The sequence below is a fragment of the Parambassis ranga genome, chromosome 13, assembly GCF_900634625.1.
Source record: "Parambassis ranga chromosome 13, fParRan2.1, whole genome shotgun sequence".
Classification (NCBI taxonomy): domain Eukaryota; kingdom Metazoa; phylum Chordata; class Actinopteri; family Ambassidae; genus Parambassis; species Parambassis ranga.
Window position 1 is genome coordinate 22,181,990 of NC_041033.1, and position 18,155 is coordinate 22,200,144.

General features: G+C 47.9%; 3 protein-coding genes across 3 annotated transcripts in view; 2 read left to right on the plus strand and 1 right to left on the minus strand.

The window, feature by feature from the left end:
• Window positions 1-18,155, plus strand: part of LOC114444601 (scavenger receptor cysteine-rich type 1 protein M130-like) — a 902,860-nt gene that overhangs the window by 126,777 nt on the left and 757,928 nt on the right. The gene's annotated exons all lie outside the window — the stretch shown is intronic.
• LOC114444607 (calpain-5-like) lies at window positions 350-13,997 on the minus strand. The gene is made up of 13 exons (XM_028419323.1): window positions 13,896-13,997; window positions 10,778-10,937; window positions 8,709-8,840; window positions 3,604-3,812; window positions 2,890-3,082; window positions 2,625-2,818; window positions 2,472-2,549; window positions 2,199-2,394; window positions 1,988-2,110; window positions 1,694-1,890; window positions 1,433-1,554; window positions 1,146-1,282; window positions 350-1,063 (listed from the first exon to the last, which is right to left on the minus strand). Exons 2-13 carry the CDS (start codon window positions 10,931-10,933, stop codon window positions 887-889), a joined length of 1,914 nt encoding a protein of 637 aa, XP_028275124.1. The 5' UTR covers window positions 10,934-10,937; window positions 13,896-13,997; the 3' UTR covers window positions 350-886.
• Window positions 5,400-6,514, plus strand: LOC114444636 (olfactory marker protein-like). The gene is made up of 2 exons (XM_028419366.1): window positions 5,400-5,495; window positions 6,032-6,514. The coding sequence occupies exons 1-2, from the start codon at window positions 5,454-5,456 to the stop codon at window positions 6,461-6,463; spliced, it is 474 nt and encodes a 157-aa protein (XP_028275167.1). The 5' UTR covers window positions 5,400-5,453; the 3' UTR covers window positions 6,464-6,514.

Consider the following 18,155-nt stretch of genomic DNA (forward strand, 5'->3'; position numbering starts at 1 on the left):
GGGACACACTTTGCACTGTGATCCACACAGGAGCGCTGCCGGTGTTCTGTGTTCTACGACGTCAGCAAACCCCGAGCTGTAGCAGAAACGCTGAGGGAACATTCATCAAAGGGTTAACGAACAGGCTGACCTTCAGGGAACGTTTCCAGAGAGTTGCATAACGTTCAGCATACATTCGGCTTCAACTGATCAATGAGAAACACGGATTTTGGACCAATCATTATTTCAGGTTTTTGTTTCCTCTTTGTTGACGCTGGGAACATTTTTTGGCACATTTCACGCCCACAAATCTGAAGGAGCAGCCTCTAAACTCGGCACCAACACCGTGAACAAACCAGCAAAAAAAATATTTTAAAGGAAAAAAAAACTTTATTTGTTCTGAAGTTCAGAACAAGAACCCGAACGTACAAACACATATAGAGAGACGGGATAATGGCAGCACGTCATGGCATCAGTAATGGCTTTAAAACGAAATACTGGCCCAGATGACATCAGCGTGTCAGTGCTGACCGACTGCTCTGAAACAATACGTACACATATTAGTATCCATAAAATCATGGGATCGTAGAAGTAAACATCCCCCATACAAATCTGTTAACCTGTAAACATGACGTCAGATAAAAGTGCACGGGCCGGCGCGTACATTCCAAACTCCTGCTGTTGGTCTGATTCATTTTTTACAGGTTAACCCTCAGAGCTCAGTGTGCAGCTGAGCTCCACATATTATATTTAACCCTTCAGGTTGTAATTATTGATTATGTAATAATAATGTATTAATGTGACCAGAGGAAACCTGAGGATCTGTAAACAGTGGTTGTCAGCTGTTTGTCATGTGACGCCTGCTGTGTGTGTTACTGCAGAGCAAACAGAGCCACAGAAACCTGCCTCAGATGCTGGTGAGCACCGAGCTGGTCACTATGGACACGGTGAGGGTACCGGGGAGGTCGTTGTCCTGGCGATCACCCTTGTCCCTCAGGTGGAGCGTCTTCTGGATCTGTCCCTGCTCCGCCGGCAGCGTCACCTGACCCAGGAAGGAGTCCACCAGGACGTTGTGGTTGTAGATCTGAGAGACACGTGGAGAGAGGAACCACTGTTCAGATGAGCCAACAACATATAACATATACAACATGGACACACACACACACCTCGATGCTGATTGGTCGGTTGGTTTTCTTCCTGTAAAAAAGCCCTTTGGTGTTGAAGGCGGGGCTGCGAGTGTTCTTATGGACCGGAGAGCGAACCTTCTTTCCTTCACAGTGGATGATCACATAAGGATCTGACACTAAAAACACACACACACACGGTCGTGTTAGGTACTTGCACTGATTTACATTCAGTTCCTGGCGCTCTGCATAAAGCTGACTTCAGTTTATCGTCCTGCTGTTACTGACAGCAGGGGGAGGCAGAGCGGGAAAAAACAGGGACCATTCACCTCCGTCTGAGTCTTGTCCAGCAAGCCCGTCGGCCTGCAGTACGTGGACCTGAGTGACAAGGGAGGGATGACCACAGAGCCCAGACCAGCAGGTCTGAGGAGGCTCATGCAGAGTCAGCTCCCTGCAGCACAGAGAGAGAGAGAGAGCCCTGGTTTTGAACGCAGCCATGTCCTCATTAGCAGCAGACTCTGGTGTAAACTGCTAACAATATGTAATCACTGGTATATCAGTGCACATTAGTGCTACTTGTTCCTCCCTACTTGCAGTCAGAGGGCACGTCGGTGAAGAGGCGCAGCAGGAACTCTCCCTCCAGGCCGGGATCGAAGGTGGTGGGTATGATGACGTAGCGGCCCTCTGTGAGGTCGATGCGCAGGAACACAGACCTGGAGTTGATGTAGATGCTGCCGCCGACCTTCTGCTGAGTCACATGCATGCGGTAAGTCCTGTTTAACTCCACCTGAGCACAGAGACACGATCAGCACACACACTGACCCGGTTATCAGGCGCACACACACACACACACACACACACACACACACACACGCTGAGCGTACTCTGTGTATGTCGAAGCCGATGGCCAGATTTTCTCCTCGTCCCTCTTTCAGTCTAGCTCTGCGGTCTTTCTGCTCCAGACAGATCAGAACCTCGTCCTCCGGCTTCTTCACGTCAAACACATACTACAACACACACACATATACAGTCAGAGTCCATTCCGCCCCGGTCCTAAGACCACACCTGGAATAGATGAACGACAGAAAAGACCACCTGTGGGTTGTGGAGGAAGGAGTGCTTGTTGTTGGTGCAGCCCCCTGCTCGGTCGAGGAGCGGGTCGTCGTGGCGACGCCAGGAGCCCCGCATCACGGCCTCCTCCCAGGTCTTGTGGAGACTCAGATAGGAAGTGTTGATGAGACGACACAGGATGAGGTCTGTGAAGTTGGCAATGAAGTCATCGAAGGTCATCCTGCAGAGAGAGTGAGTGAATGGTTACTGTAGGTCGCCATGTCTGCCAGCAGGTGGCAGCGTTGCCCTAAAACTCACCAGAACTCTCCATCATCCTGCACGGTGACCCCCATCCTCTCCCGCTCGCTCTTACTGACTTTATTCCACTCCTCAGAGCTGCAGACAGACAGACGGACAGACGTCAGTAAGCTTAGTGACATCACCAGATCACTTACCGCTCCTCTTCCTCACCTGTCGCTCCAGGGCCCGTTCCACTCCCTCTGGCCCCAGGGGTTCCTCATGCGGATCATGGTGAGCTTGTCTGACCTGAAGAAAGCCAGCAGGCCGTGACCCAGCCTCACCTTGCGGACGTCTGTCACAGCGTAGGCGTGGCCCTTCACCAGGCCGCAGGCCAGCCGGGCCTCCATGTCCTCCGCTGTGGTTGCCTGGACGACACAGCAGGAGCAGTTAGCAGAGCTGACCCACAGTCGGCCGCTGCCTGTGTTTGTCTCCTCACCCGGATGGAGCAGCTGATGAGGCCTCCTCTGTTGTGCACCTTCAGGACTCTCTCGAACAGCTCGTTCCGTTTGTCCTCATCCTCTTTGAACCCGTTCTCCGCCAGGTCCATCGGCTCCGACACGCCTCCGGTGAAATCCACCAGAGCGTCAGCGGTGTTACCTCCATCCAGAGCCTCATAGCACCCGCACATCCTCAAAAACACAAGCAGGCAGTGACTCACAACAAAATGTATTTAAACAGAGTGACGAAGAGTGAAAGAAAACAACAGATGCTGAAAATCTTCTTAGACCAACTCATTTATCTGAATTAAAAATGAAAATATGCTACAAACTTCAGTGTTTGAGGTTCAGCCTCCATCAAACCTACACTGACTTATTATTATTAATAATACACTTCACCAGGAGGTGAGTTTTTTAACAAGCAGGTGAAACCAGAATCCAGTGACTTCGTGTTGCCAAACGTCAGCAGCACCTGCGTCCCCACAGGGATTCGCTTCACAGCTCGGTCATGCACAAGATGCTGGAGAATATTTGGTCCTTTAATAAGAAGCTAACAAGCACAGGTGTGTGGAGACGGCTTCCTCTGGGAGAGTTACTGAAAAGGCCACAGCAGCATCCTAACCCTAACCCTAACCAACACAATGGATCAAACCTTGTTACTCAGGGCTTCAGCAGACATTACACACGTGTCCTCACTCCCCATGGCGACTTACTTGGAGTAGGCCTTCTCCACCAGCGCGCTCCAGAACTCGTTGCTGTCATTGGAGTGGCAGTACACCAGCTCACCGTTCACCGTGGGCAGCCGGTCGTCGATCACCACGTCCACCCACTGACCGAACCGCCAGAACCGGAAGTGGAAGATCCCAGCGTAGGACTCCGGTTTGTCTTTGTCCCACTCCTGGTCCTTCCAGTCAGGAATCACCTGGAGGGGGGAGAGAGAGCAGATGTGATCAAAGCAGCGAAGAAGAGCTTCCTGTTCTGTTTTAATTTGTTTTAACAGAAATACAGTTATTAGCATCTCCTGCATGGACCCTGGTCTTCAGTCCACTCCTCAGGTCTTCAGTCAGGTTTCAGTCAGGTCTCTGTGCACGTCAGTCAGTAACCCTTTGCTCTCCTGGAGGTAGTTCTTCACTAGAAGAGACGTTTGCCTCATCTGTTGTCATGTTGGAGAGAAAACCAGGACCCAGACCCAGTCTGACTGCAGACTGCTTCAGGGTTTCTTTCAGTCTTCTCGTTTCATGATTCTTCCACCCTGACAGGATCCACAGTTCCAGACTGACTGAGTCCTCCTCACAGCATCATGCTGCCTCCACCATGTCTGACTGCATGAAGCCTGTTCTTTGGGTTCTAGCCTCTCCTTTCTCTCTCCACATGAAGACAACATCTCTGTGAGCACAGAGCTCTAGTTCAGCTTCATCTGACCAAAGGACTTCAGTCTGTGTGCTCTGTCTCCAGGTGGTCTGTAGCAGACCTCAGTCTGGTTCGGAGGTGTCTTCTCTGCAGTCTGGCAGTCCATTCCTGTGCAGGACTCTAGTGACGGTCTTCTGTGACTCTTCAGGTCCAGATCTTCAGCCTCATCTCTCACTAGTTTTCTTTCCAGAACCTTCCACATGTCTCTCTTCCTGTCCCCTGATACACAGCATCGTTGATAACAGTGATTTGTGCATAAACAAAGAGGACTCTCATCAAGGGGGAATATAAAAAAGACTTTTCAAAAACATCATAGTTTCCGCTCGTTTCCCCTCAATTAACCTTCATGGTCTATAATTAACACAAACATCTGAGGATTTACAAAGTTTTTAACAAGGGAATGCCATCCATCCGTATCCTGTGTCGAAATCCCTGCTGACGGCACACCAACACTGACGTCTCACACACACACACACACACACACAGAGTCCTCTGTGAAGTGAATGATATAAATAAATAAATGATCCATTGAGCCAAGACGAGCTGAGCCCTCAGGAAACTCCCAGAGTTCCCTGGCAGACGTCATCACAGCCTCCCGTTGCCTAGCACCCTCACACATCTCCCACCTGCTTAACGCCATTAAAAAAAACCTTAGAGAGTGTTTTCATGTCACAGTCAGACTTTTCAAACGCTTCACACAGCGCTCTGTGACACATGAGAGGTCACAAAAACCAGCCCTGCTGTCGGAGCTCCTCCGTCATCACTTAGACTGCATCATCAGGGCTTAATGAACACAGAGAGACTTCAGGACTCTGACTGATGCCGTCACAGTGATTAGCTTTTTGTATTGATCTCATTTCCCCAACTCGCTTCCACTTTTTTCTGTGGCACGCCAATCAATGTGTCCGACCCACACTGCCCTGTGGGCAGGGGGAGGAGGAGCAGGCTGTGGACGGGAGGGACACACTGGTACACTGTGATGGAAACAGTTGGGAGGAGGGGGGGGGGGGGGGAGGGGGGGAGGTACACACAGAGGGTGAGATCAGATCGGAAACTCTGCCAGAGCTCCATCCATCCATCCACCGCGTTGCATCGCAGCATCCGTCCTCACAGGCAGAGCTTCACCCAGGACTACAGCCAGACTCCCTCCAACATGCTGGTGCTGGAATTTAAAGAGGACAGGGCGCTGACAGAGGTGAGCCTTCACAACTTCTCTCCCTCAGACACAACACTAAGTCACTGAAAGTCAGTCTGAAGAATTGAACCTGTTGTTTTTGTGCACGTCAGGACAAAAAAGATTCTTTCCAAGTTTGCACCAGTTCCAGTTTTTGTTGAAGCATCATGACTCCTCTGTAGGACTCTTACTCTCCATCTGCATACATATATTTACGTGTTTTTGCCTGTTGTCATGGATACATCAGACCAATTCCTACTCTGCTGTGAGACTGCTGCTTTCGATGTCCCTGATGTAAAAATCAATAGTCTGCACATCAGAATCAGCTGATCGCGGTGTGAGATCAGCTGAGGTCACAACGCACACGACTCCGTGCAGGAATGTTAGCACAGAGATGCACTATATATAGATTCTCATAGTTCCTCTGGTTTTATGGAGACAAGAAAAACCTCGCTGCGTTTCCTCTTTGGTGCTTTGTGGATCTGTTCTCTTCAGGGTTCCCGGCTCCAGCTGCCCACTTTAACAGCGTCCCTCTCTCTCTCTTCCTCCCTCTGCAGATGATGCGTCTTCGCGTCTCCTCGTTGCAGCGGACCGGGCAGAAGCGTCAGGACGGCGAGCGTCTTCTTCTCCCTCATGAAGCCGTGTATCGGCTGGACTTCTCCGTTCAGGACCTGAACTTCTCCCGCTGGTACTTCTCGCTCTCTGGCCACGGTCGCGTCACCATCACCGGCATTTCGCAGCACTGGACCCCCGACCTCACCAACCTGATGACCCGTCAGCTGCTGGAGCCCATCGGGACATTCTGGCGGAACGCGGAGGACGCGGAGGACTCGCCGCTGAAGTGTCTAGAGGCAGACATGCAGGAGTTCGGAGAGCGGATCGCTGAGCTGGCCAAGGTCAGGAAGGTCATGTACTTCCTGTTTGCCTTCAAGGATGGAGCAGAGGCGGCGAACCTGAGCTGCTCGGTGGAGTTCAGCGCAGAGAAGTGACCTCCTGTTCGATCACTGAGCAACGCTGTGTTCCGTCTTTGACCTCTAACACATTAAACACTCGCCTTCATTCACACATTGACCTGTTATTGTTTAGTAACACAACCTTTTTTTTTTTTACTTCACACACAACACTCAGAACCACAGCAGGATGTAAACAAAGTATTTTCACAATAAAGGCCTAATTTGTAGAAAAAACTGGGATGATAAAATTACACTGACTGGACTTTATTCACACATTTCTAAAAGATCAAATATTTGAACGTTAAATAGATCATTTTGTTTATTTGATGATAATTGATTTGTACCTGGTAGCTGATCAAATATTTTATGAAATCATTGAAAAACATTTGCATATAATGTAGTGTGTAAATAAAGCTCCTGATTGGCTGCATATTGTGACGGTCTCTGTAAAGACGGACGTTTTATTTTAGTTTTGCCGTTTGTTGTTTTTGAATCCTTTGGCAGCGACAGCACAGAATGGAATATCAAATATTCACATTGCTGACCTGACAGACAGAGATCGATGGACGGACCTCTATTAAAAAATCCACTGAAAACTGCTCGTGTTCTCATTGGTGCTGATTATTATTGGACCGGAAGGACGAGGGTTAGTGAGGCGGGGGGGGGGGGGGACATGTTTAGGGATTTGTGAGTTAATTATTCCCGAGGAGAAAATAAACGAGTGAGTAAAAACAGACAGGAGGAAGCAAAACAAACGTTTCCATGGAGATTAAAACATAATAATAACACGATTAACTCGGCTCGGGCATGATAGTTCAGCAAGTAGAGCTCATTCCAAACACGGACTTTAGAGTAGAAGCAAACAAGGTTGATTAGATTTAATCATCTTAAACTGACAGCACTTCATTTTCTGTGTAAACTTTGTGTGTGGGATCATAACAATGCTGCATTTCTCTCCCTGAGAGTCAGAACCAGGATCCGAGGATTAAATTCCCGGTGGTGAGGGATTAAAAATCCCATTCTTACTCTTAAAGAACAAAAATGCTTTCATGACAGCTGTGAAACACACACCTGAGGTTCAGCGGATATTTGTTTTTGGACACTTGAAGTGTGTCAAGACAACAAGCTGCTCCACAGAGGGAACGCTGCCTAAAACAGACCCGAGTTAACGGAAAAGTGAGAGCTGCTGAGGAACAGAGCGCGCGAGGCAACGATGGAAAAAAGAAACACAGAGGAAGGACACAATGCACAAGGGCAGGACACACACACACAGACACACACACACAGAGGACAGTGATAGTACAGCGTTTGTATCCGACAGGAAGTGAGACTCACAGGTTGAATATTAGAAGGACGGCGTTTGTTTTATAAAAATATCTTTAAACAAACCACAGCATGAAACTACATGCATCCATATGTTTGGTATGAAAAGCGAAGGTTTGTGATCACACATGCAGAATCACTGAACAGTCAAGTTACAGCAGTGCACTGGCGCCACCTGGTGGATAACTGGAGTGTTTACACTGCTCCGTGTGCTTGTAACAAACCAGATGTTTTTGTCAAGCAGTTGTGACATAAGGACTGAAGGATGGAACGTCCACTCCTCCACTCTGTTAGGGTCAACTCCGTGATGAAGACAAAAGTTTACAGCCAGCTGTGCTCCTGAGCTCTGATCGTCCACATCGACGAGCGTCTGAGGAAAACGTGTTTTTGTGGAGATCTTGAATGAAAAGCTGAACACACAGTAATCTATAAGAAAATCCCTGAGATTATACAACCTCAGCAAAAACACACCCCGTCACACAAAACTGACAAAGATCTGCACACACATCCACACCCATTAGTGTGTGTGTGTATACATGTGCGCACACACACACAGTGTGTATTCCACCTGCCCTGTTGGCCGAGGATGGAACAAAGGGCTCCTGATGGTCAGAGCAGCATCCTGCTCACTGTTCTCAGTGTGTGTGTGTTTACACATAAGTAAACAAACACACCCTGCTGCAAACCAGTAGATACAATATTGATTAATTATTATATTCTTGTGGTCAGTGGGGCTCTGGGCGTGTAATGCAGCCATTACAGTAGCTTCTATAAACTCTTTCCATCTGATTTTTAAACCCCCCTTCTGTGTCAGTGGATCTTGTTTCATTATTTATTGGTTCTGGTCGTAGGCCTGCTGTGATCACCTGTCACTGTTCAGAGAGCTGTGCTGTATTTATACTGTGCACAGATATATTCGCCACATCGGCTGAAACTCTGCGCCCCTTCTTTGGCTCACCTTCTGCCACAGAGTTTCTCTGGAAGCCAGACTGGAGCAGGCGGCGACAAACCAGCAGTTTCCCAGCTGGCCTTGGTGCAGGTCGTGGGCGCTGATGCCGTCCACGAACAGATGAGGGTCGCTGCATAACTCCTGTCATGATAAAGAGACAGTGACGGATCATCATCAGTGTTTTCAGGTAATCAACATGAAGCTCTGGCATCTCTCTGGCAGGACGTGGCCAGGTGTGGATCGATGTGAAGCAGGGCGTAGGCCTGAGCGCTCGGTCAGCCATGAGGAGGTAAATAAAGGGTGAACACACACTCTCTGATTAAGTAGCGCCGGGCGTTCAAACAAACCACAAACCTCATACGCTTGTATGAGAGGCCGACGGACGGGACGGCGGCCAAATGATAGAGCGGGGATAAACCAGCAGCACACGCCCAGCAGGACCACACCACCTGAAGAATGCTTCATGTCACTGCGTTAAAACAACGTCAGTACATGAAGTGAAGCTGTACCTGAAGAAGCCTTCAGACCACAGACAGTCAGAAAGAAATCCAGAGATTATCTGATTTTAAACACATCCCCTCACTGTGAGAGAATCCTTAAAATTAGCAGCTATTATTTAAAGAAACGGGCTGTATCTGCTCACATGTACAGAAATGGAGCCTTAAATGTACTCATGCTACCACAGAAACCACAAGAAGAGACACAGAGTGTGGAAACATGCAGGGCGGGTCCTTCTCAAGAACGTACAGGCAGCTCTGCAGTAAAGAAACACACTGTATGGAAAAAAAAACAGATGATAACGTCGTCTGACACACAGACTTCAGGCTGGAGGCTCATCCACCCTGCTCTCATTTCCCCTTCAGCAGCTTTACGTTTGTTAAAACCACCCTCCAGCTCCTCATTTAATCTATGTGATAGATTATCTGAGATATTCTGCATATTACAGGTCTGACTGTAGAATTAAAGATGATTTGTGCTTTGCAGACCCTGTCAGAGACTCAGAGACATGTGTCATGTCCTCCATGCATGTGTCCACTTTCTGCAGTTCATACAGTCACCTTAAAATCAGGTCGATCACAAGCAAATGTTTGGGTTGTGTAAACACGTTTTGCAACGATGAGTCAGGGCGGTGTGTGAGAGGTTGACACACACACACACACACACACCTTGATGACAGATGAATACAGGCGGAGTGCCGTAAACATCCTAATTACACTTTACTGCCGCTTCATGCATCATCAGCAAACAGAACCGGACATAAAGCGGGCCGGGTTTGACCAGGATGAGGACCATTAGTCTGACGGTGGCCTGACAGGTGTGGCTGCTTTGCGTCTGCTGTGTGGGACCAGTGCTGCTGAGATCGGGAGCTGGAACAGATCTTTAAAAAGATGCTCTGAACCCGTTCGGCTCGTCATCAGGAAACATCCTCATGGAGTCTCTCACACCAACGACGTGACATTTAATGCTGTGGATACATTTTAACAGACCTGCAGCGTGCACTGACGCTAAACGATCCGCACGTCCGGTCTGTTGGTGTCGTGTCGTTGAGTGAACGGTTGGATCGGTGCCGTTTTAAACTCGTATTTATGATGCGTTCATGCTGCGAAGAGAAAGTAACGGAAATGTTCCCCGCTCTCTCCTACAAATCAATGATATTGATCGGCTGGAGTGCTTTAAGTTTCCTCTTTAATTATTTAGCCAATAGCATCAATGATTGACAGTAAAGTGGATAAGACTTCAGGCGGTGTGTTTTATAACGGAGACAGAGAGGAGAAAAATCATGTCACACCAAGAACAGGAGAAGAAGGAGAAGGAGGAGAAGAGTGTGTGTTGGGGCTGAGACGGTTAACAACTGAGATTCCATGAGTTCTCTGCCTCTTCAGTCTGCGTACGCTCTCCTTACTTCACATTCAGACGGGTCTCATGACCACGGCCCCCACTTCCACCTACTGTTCTTTGAATCAGCTGATCAGCTGACTGAGCAGCAGCAGCTTCGCCTCTAAACGTCATTAAACAATCTCTGCAGTGGGACTGCACACCGGGAGACAGAATAAAAGACATTTCTGAACCTTGCTCACCTTGGGTCGCTTCCAGGTGACCCTGCCGATGTGGTTCCTCTGGTAGAACAGAGACTGGTCAGAGGCAGGAAACAGGGGGTCCTCAAACAGACGGCCGTTCTGCTGGCACTGCCTCCTCAGAGCAGAGAACGACTGGCCCTCGTATGGAACCACCATCCTCCTGCAGACAGGAAGACAATGAGGCATCACATCACCTCCGAAACACAGACACACAGAGGAGAAGGCACGGCTCCTTTTTCAGCATGCTTATCATTGTCAGTGCAGTCATTCAGTCTTCAAGGCCAGAGACTCTGCAGTCTCAGCCCAGAAGCAGAACTGTGGTGTGGATAAGGACCAGCAACAAGGATACACTCTATAAAACTCTATTAAAACACCACACACACAAAGTATTTAAACCAACACTACAAAAACTCTCCCACCGGTCCAGGAAGACAAACACAAACTCCGGCAGCCATGTTTGAATGTGGATCACCAGCAAAGTAAACACATGATGAAAGACCCATGGCTCTGTGTGTGTGTGTGTGTGTGTGTGTGTGTGTGTGTGTGTGTGTTGTATGCAGCCTGATCTGATGAGTGAAGTCCTAACAGTAGCTTCCTGTCAGTCTAATAAAGAAAGACTGACAAAAAGAGGAAGTGTTTGTTTGTGTGTGTGTGTGTGTGTGTGTGTGTGTGTGTGTGTGTGTGTGTAACACTGTTACAGTCTGTAACACTGTGAGGACCTCTCCGTCAGGTTACACCCATGAGGAAGCGGGTAGAACTAGTGGATCCAAGATTATCTCCCAACAATGACCAGGTCTGGTTACCATGGAGACGGTTCACAGTTATTCTATCAGTGTCACTTAACGACAATAAACAGAGATGATACTGAACAGAGCCGAGCAAGGGAGGGTCAGGGCGTGTGTGTGTGTGTGTGTGTGTGTGTGTGTGTGTGTGTGTGTGTGTGTGCTGGAGCTAATCAAAGAACAAATCACTACAAAGAAATGCACACGAGGCTCCGAGCTGCAGAAGCCGAGCCGAGCGTCTTCGTGCAGACAGCATGGCTGAGAACTGACTCATCACATGGGAGGAGGAGGACAGTGTGTGTTTGTGATCACATGGTAAACAGCCATTTTAATGGGTGGAGAACAACAACAGCCTGCGGGTCAGTCAGGACGCTTTTACCTGGTTCAACATTAAGGGTTAAATCCCAGTGTGATGTCAGTGGTATTTAGACATCTGTGTAATATTACAACAAAACAGCAAATAATTCGTTAATTTCTGACATAAAGGTTTGTTGTTCAGACTCCGCCCACACACCACGGATCACCTGCACACAGCGGGCAAATCAAACGCTGCTGTTGAAACACCAGTTAACTCGGACTCATGCTGATACAAGGTCACATTCGGTTACACTGGTCTTCGTTAGCGTTGGTGGACTCCGGTGCTGAAGGATAAAAATGTCGTTTCTCAGGCTGCTGCTCGCCTGAGGGTCTGCACCGCCCCGTGAGCGCCGTTTACAACTGTTTTCACTGTGACAGCACACAGCGGTGAACTCAGAAGTGAAACTCAGCCTCAAACATGGAAGAACTGATAAAGATCCACTGATGCAGACTTGAATGACAGACTGCATGACTGGATATTTATAATCTCAGAGTATTGACCTGATGCTGAAGAAGTGCTGAAACCTGATCCTCCCTCACATATCTACAAATCAGGAGTAAATCGAATCGAGATAAACAGGTCGAGAGTTGCACTGAACTCAAGAATCCAGCAATTAATAAAGTTTAACCCATGAAATAAGAAACTCATAGAGTCAGTGACATGAGATTCTGACGTAATTCAACAAAATATCTGGTTCCACTTTGCTCAGGATTTATCTGACGTGTATCAATCAGATGTTGATCAATAAGAATAATCAAGTGATCAAGTGTTGATGAACCTGAAACAGTTATTTTCTGTGGGTGTGTACGTTTTTAACGCTGATCAATGTCTGATCACTGACCAAACCGATCAGTTGCTGTAATGATTACCTGATCGATGAAGGACCAGAACAAAAACATGAGCGTGTCAGTGGAACAGCTTCAGGACGTCACCTGTTCACCTCGGCTCACTTTGACTCCTCTTACATATGAGTCCTGCTTCCTCAGTTATCTGCACACACACACACACACACACACACACACACACACACACACACACACACACCGCAGGAATACCAGCCAAACATGGGCGTGGTTTAACGTGGGCACCAACAGATATGGGACAGATGAACAACAACAACAGCCCAGATCTGAGGATGAAACATCTCAAAGTGGGATTTTAAGGGTTGTGAAGCACAAACAGAACATCTGCACAGACCTGTGGTTTGACTAATGATCTTATTCTGTTCAAACTTTAACCGATGTGCAGCTTTTTAACAAAAAACACCCGCAGCAACACAACAAAATCACACAGGAAGTCAGTAAGGTTCGCCTTCAAATAAAACTGTGTAGAGTGCAGTGTGTATACGTTTGTATTTTAGATAACTGATGGAATAATATGTTATATATGTTATATGTTAACACAGCAAACATAACAGTTGCTAAACTTTGCTAGCTAGCTGTCCCTGTGCTACACTACATGAGGCCATATGGATGGATTAGCTGGACAAGCTTCAGCTAGCAAGCTAATGATATTAGCATTGAGGACAGCTTCAATAATTTGGATGAATTAGTGCAGATATTCACTGAGGTCTGCTGCATTAAACAGATAACAGCAGTTGTTTCTGATCCAAAGAACCTCTTAAAGATCTTAGTGAATCACCAACTAGTAATAATTAATCACTTTTATTTCGGCGGAGGCTACCGGAAGTCAGCTTGTTAACGGGCGCTAGCTTAAAACAAAGTTTAACTTTAGGAGAAGTTTTCTACATTTGTTTAATGGCGAGAAAATACAAACTGTGAGCTAAAGCTGTCCATAAAACGCCACTTTCCCCCTGATATATTCTGGACTAACGTCTTTCAGAACGTAACGACACCAACGGTTGAAGTTAAAGTGAAGTTAATTGAGTAGAATTACATTTATTTCTGTCCTTTAAAACACAAACTATTAATCACACAGAGGAGATTTCCCTGCTGAGTTCACTTTAATGACACTTTACCTGGAAATGTGTCCGCTCCTCTATCGTCGGGGCTCCGTGGATGCTCCACGCCGCGGCTCCGTCTCTTCTCCCGGGAGTTTCTGTGTGTTTCCCCCGCTGCTGCTGAGGGCTGTGCATGGTGCCTTCAAGTACCGCACGGACAAACTAGTGTCAAGGCATTTGAACCCTTATCGTCTCAGGGCTGAATCGTTAATACTCAGTATGGGTCACAGTTAAAAATGTTAACATAAACACTATTTTATAATGATGTATTTATCTTTATTTTTCAACAGTATCAGGACGACTCACACCCTGTCACTGTGTTTTCCACGGAGCACCTGAACTCTCCAAAGCTCGCAATTAAATGCAATTAAACCGCGAAAACAAATAATAAACATTAGATTAGATGTTATTATAATGCTGGTGCTGTTGTTGTAGATAATATGTCATGAAAATAGGTTGTACAAGTAAAAACAGAAGCAAATAAATAATGAAGCTTCAATAAAATAATTTGTCAATAGGCAAGTAATTAAGATTATTAAGAAACCTTTAACAGTCCCACAATGGGGAAATTAGAAATAAGGTTTTGCTGCAGTTACATTGTTGGATTGTGTTTTAGCTGTTTCACTAAATAAACAAAGGAAATTCATTCCAGAGAAGCAGAACAGGTTTGGTTGGAAGGAATCTGTTCTAACATGATGGGAGGTTCCTCTGGGCTTTGTTTATGTAACACTGACCTCTGCTGGAAGCTGCTGTAACAACAGAACAACATCTGGTAAGAATTCACCTCATCTGCCAGTCAGTAGCAAGACTGTCAAACAACACACATGTCTCTGTGAACTGCAGCACACGGCCAAATTAGGCTGAGATAAGCTAAGCTAATTAATGTAATGATTGATGATCTGTTAACGACAGCGGCTTCAACCTTATTCTTCACTTCACAAGTTAAGAGAAAGCAGGCGTGATGTTATTAATCTTTAACATCATCACAGGAGCGGACATCCACGGCGTCATGTGAGGATCTGCACTTTACACTCTGCTGGAGGAGACGGTGACACCGACACCACGACATGAGCTCACACACCAGAGGACGACAGCTGTGCTCAGAGGAACAAGGTAAACAACATGACTGACGTTTAAAAATTCAGATACGTACTGAGACACCGATCAATACTTCCATCAGGGTCTGGTTGTCATGTGATTTGCTCAGGTGCTGATCCTGATGAGGAAAACTGTGTTTAAAGTTCTTTCAAAGATGTTTTAACAGCTTCTTTAAAGTTCATTCATTCATTTTTTTTGGCAGCTGAAATGAGGTAATCAATGCACCTGATGGGCTTTTAAAGCTTCGCTCTCTCAGTTCCCGTTCTTCTTCTCCTCTCGCCTGTCGGAACACTCAGATTCAGATTTAGCAGCTAAGCGGTGTTTTCATGTTTGCTGCAGTCTCGTGCTGTTTACAGCTCCACCGCCTGACTCTCCTCTGCAGGTTTACGATGTTAACCAGGTGGTTAACCTTCACTGCGTTTCTGGCCGGCTCAGCCAGTCACGGAGGAGCAGCTCTGACTCCTGCACCCGCCTGCAGGGTCAAAGGTCATCCAGAGGCAGAGCTGACTTTACACTGTGGAGACGGGCGGAGGGCAGGTCAGACGGCACTTAGATCATCAAATTCTACATAAATAAATTTAGTATAAATAAAAATGTTGGACAGACTGACACCTCCGTGTGAATCTTCCTCCTCCTGCTCCTTCCTTTACCCTCCTTGTTCTTCTTCTTCTTCTCCTCTTCCTCTTGTTCCTCTTCTGAGGTATTCACTCAGTTGCAATCTGCCACCACACCACTAGATGTCACTGAATTCTACAGCCTGGTCCTTTTGTACTGTTTCCCTCCTTCTGTGTGGTGCAGGTGCGGTTCAGTTCTGGCACACCCCCTTTGGAGACCTCCAGTCTCCTGGTCTCCACAGTGAGCTGGACCCTGTCTTTATGCAGCATGATGGGAGCCTGGTGATCCCCAACACCAGCAGCCTGCACAGCGGCCTGTACTACTGCCTCCTGCAGCACACAGAGGGAACTACACTGTGGCCCTACAAGCTCCATGTTGGTCCCAGGGTTCTGGACCAGCGGCAGGGCAGCAGCTGTGCTGTGCTCAGGGTCCGGAGGGATGCTGGGTCAGAGGGGAACACACAGGCAGGTCTTCCAGAGCGGGCAGTTTGCTGGAGCTGTGGCAGCATCAGTGGTCCTCACGTTTGTGGTGGGCTTCAGTGTCGGGGCTCTGGCCAGGTCTCATGTTCTCAGGTGAGGTCAGGGGACTTCAGAGCGCAACTTTCCAAAACGTGTGAGCTGCACTTAAAAAAATCCCTCCTCTGTTTCATCTTAGGTGTTTAGCAGCAGTCACTACAAGACTAAAATCACCACGGCAACGGCACAACCAGCCTGACGAACCGGACCACGGGTCTGAGGTCGTCATGAGAACCCTCCCACCCATGTGTGACAACCAGGCCTTCGAGATAGAACAGGTGACGCCTGATGATGAGGACTCTGCAGTCTGCGCCATGGAAACGACCATGTCGTCAACAACCCCGTCTCCACCTGCCAAACCTCAGAGAAGCTTCCGACGTGGACGGGCGGGGCAGCAGGAAGCCAGGGCCTACCTGGAGGGATGTGGCTCTGTGGAAAAGGAGGAGGAACAGGAGGAAGGAGGAAGAGTAGAGGAAAAGAATGAAGGCTGTGACGAGGAGGAGGGAGAGTTCAGTGGTTTCTATCCGTCAGAAGATGGAGGGAGTAAGACTGAAACAGACGAGGAGAAGGGCAGCGAGGACACAGAGGAGAAGATGGAGGAAGAGGATGAGAATGAGGAAGAAAAGGATGAGGGTGAGGCAGCTGGTGAGGAGAACCAAGGTCACACCTGCAGAGAATCTGAGCAGTGGTCGGACTCAGCTGATGATGACGGGGACCATCAGAACCAGGCGGGCGAGCTGGAAAGCAGCATCACAGAAGCACCACCACCATCCGCCCCCTGCACCACCCGCCGCAGCCGCGTCATTCGCCTGTACCAGTACGACGAGGACGGCCAGCGATACCGCCACCTTCCTGACCCCGCCCCTGATGAACCAGGTCCCGCCCCACGCCTCAAACAGCGCTCCCCGCTCTCTCACCCGCCTCAGCGCCATCATGGCTGCAGCTTCAGGGTCGCCACTAGAGAGCAGGGAGGCCAGGGAGGAAGAGAAGGACTTCAACATGCAGATGTAATGGAGCTGCTGCTCGCTTGTTTTCTTCCATTCAGCTCTGTGCAGTGGTTCCTGCAGGTAGAAACATTCATTCAGAAGCAGCTTGTCGTACTTTAACTTTCTTTTATTACTGTTAAAACATCTATAAACAAGTCACAAAAATGGGAAAATAATTAAGAAAACATAAATCCCCAGCTTTTCTTTCAGTTCAGTTTTTTTAAAGAACTCTTCCTCCATATTTTCTCCACTATAAAAGTCTACTGGTGAGACAAACGCCTCCTGACAGCAGCTGGCTGAGGAGCACGGAGACGACAGCGCCCTCTGATGGGATGATCCTGCAGTCCGTGTGTATGTTTATGGGGTTTTTTTTCTTCTTCTTGATAAAATGAGTTTGCTTTCCGGGGTGTGTGCGTTGTGCGTTTTCCGCCGTCGTTCTCCCCTTTTGGTGTCGCCTGCTATGATAATGACCGAGTTTTCCGCCATTCCACGAACTCGTCTAGCAGCACTGGCCCTGCAGACAAAGACCAGAGAGAATACATTCACCGCAGTCCTGCAGGTTTTGCCCTTTGTTCTGTGAAATCTCGCCGCATGAAGGTTTGGTTATTTGTTACAAAAACTCGACATGAACACATAACACAAAATGAACAACAGCCCATGAATGCAGCATAACATACATGCAGATCAGGGTTCACTGCAATAAGAACACCTGACCCTCCACAGAAACAGCTCGGCCATGGCTACAAACGGAGGGAACGGTGCAGTTTAGCACAAAGGTCACCAGGTCTCTAATACCCCGTTCACACTGGGGAAAAAAATGTTGCTTAAGCAGGATTCAGCCGCATCCTGATCAATCCAGATGTGTTTTTTTCCGAGTGTGAACACCTTGAATCCGGCTGTATCCAGTTTGATTTCAATCGGCTCAAATGCGGCTCAGGTGTGAACACAAATGTGGCGAGCGAATCCGCCTAGCGACATGCTACACATGCGACTTCCGGTTCACGGGGCGCGACACGGGACAAAAAACCGCATGACGCATGTGCACACACGGTCCTACCGTGAAC

Coding starts and splice junctions, on each gene's coding strand:
- LOC114444636 (XM_028419366.1), top strand. CDS start 5,454: ATGCTGGTGCTGGAATTTAAAGAGGACAGGGCGCTGACAGAG. Junction 5,496..6,031: donor AGGACAGGGCGCTGACAGAG/GTGAGCCTTCAC, acceptor CTCCCTCTGCAG/ATGATGCGTCTTCGCGTCTC.
- LOC114444607 (XM_028419323.1), bottom strand. CDS start 10,933: ATGGTGGTTCCATACGAGGGCCAGTCGTTCTCTGCTCTGAGGAGGCAG. Junction 2,550..2,624: donor AACGGGCCCTGGAGCGACAG/GTGAGGAAGAGG, acceptor GTCTGTCTGCAG/CTCTGAGGAGTGGAATAAAG. Junction 2,111..2,198: donor CCTTCCTCCACAACCCACAG/GTGGTCTTTTCT, acceptor TGTGTGTTGTAG/TATGTGTTTGACGTGAAGAA.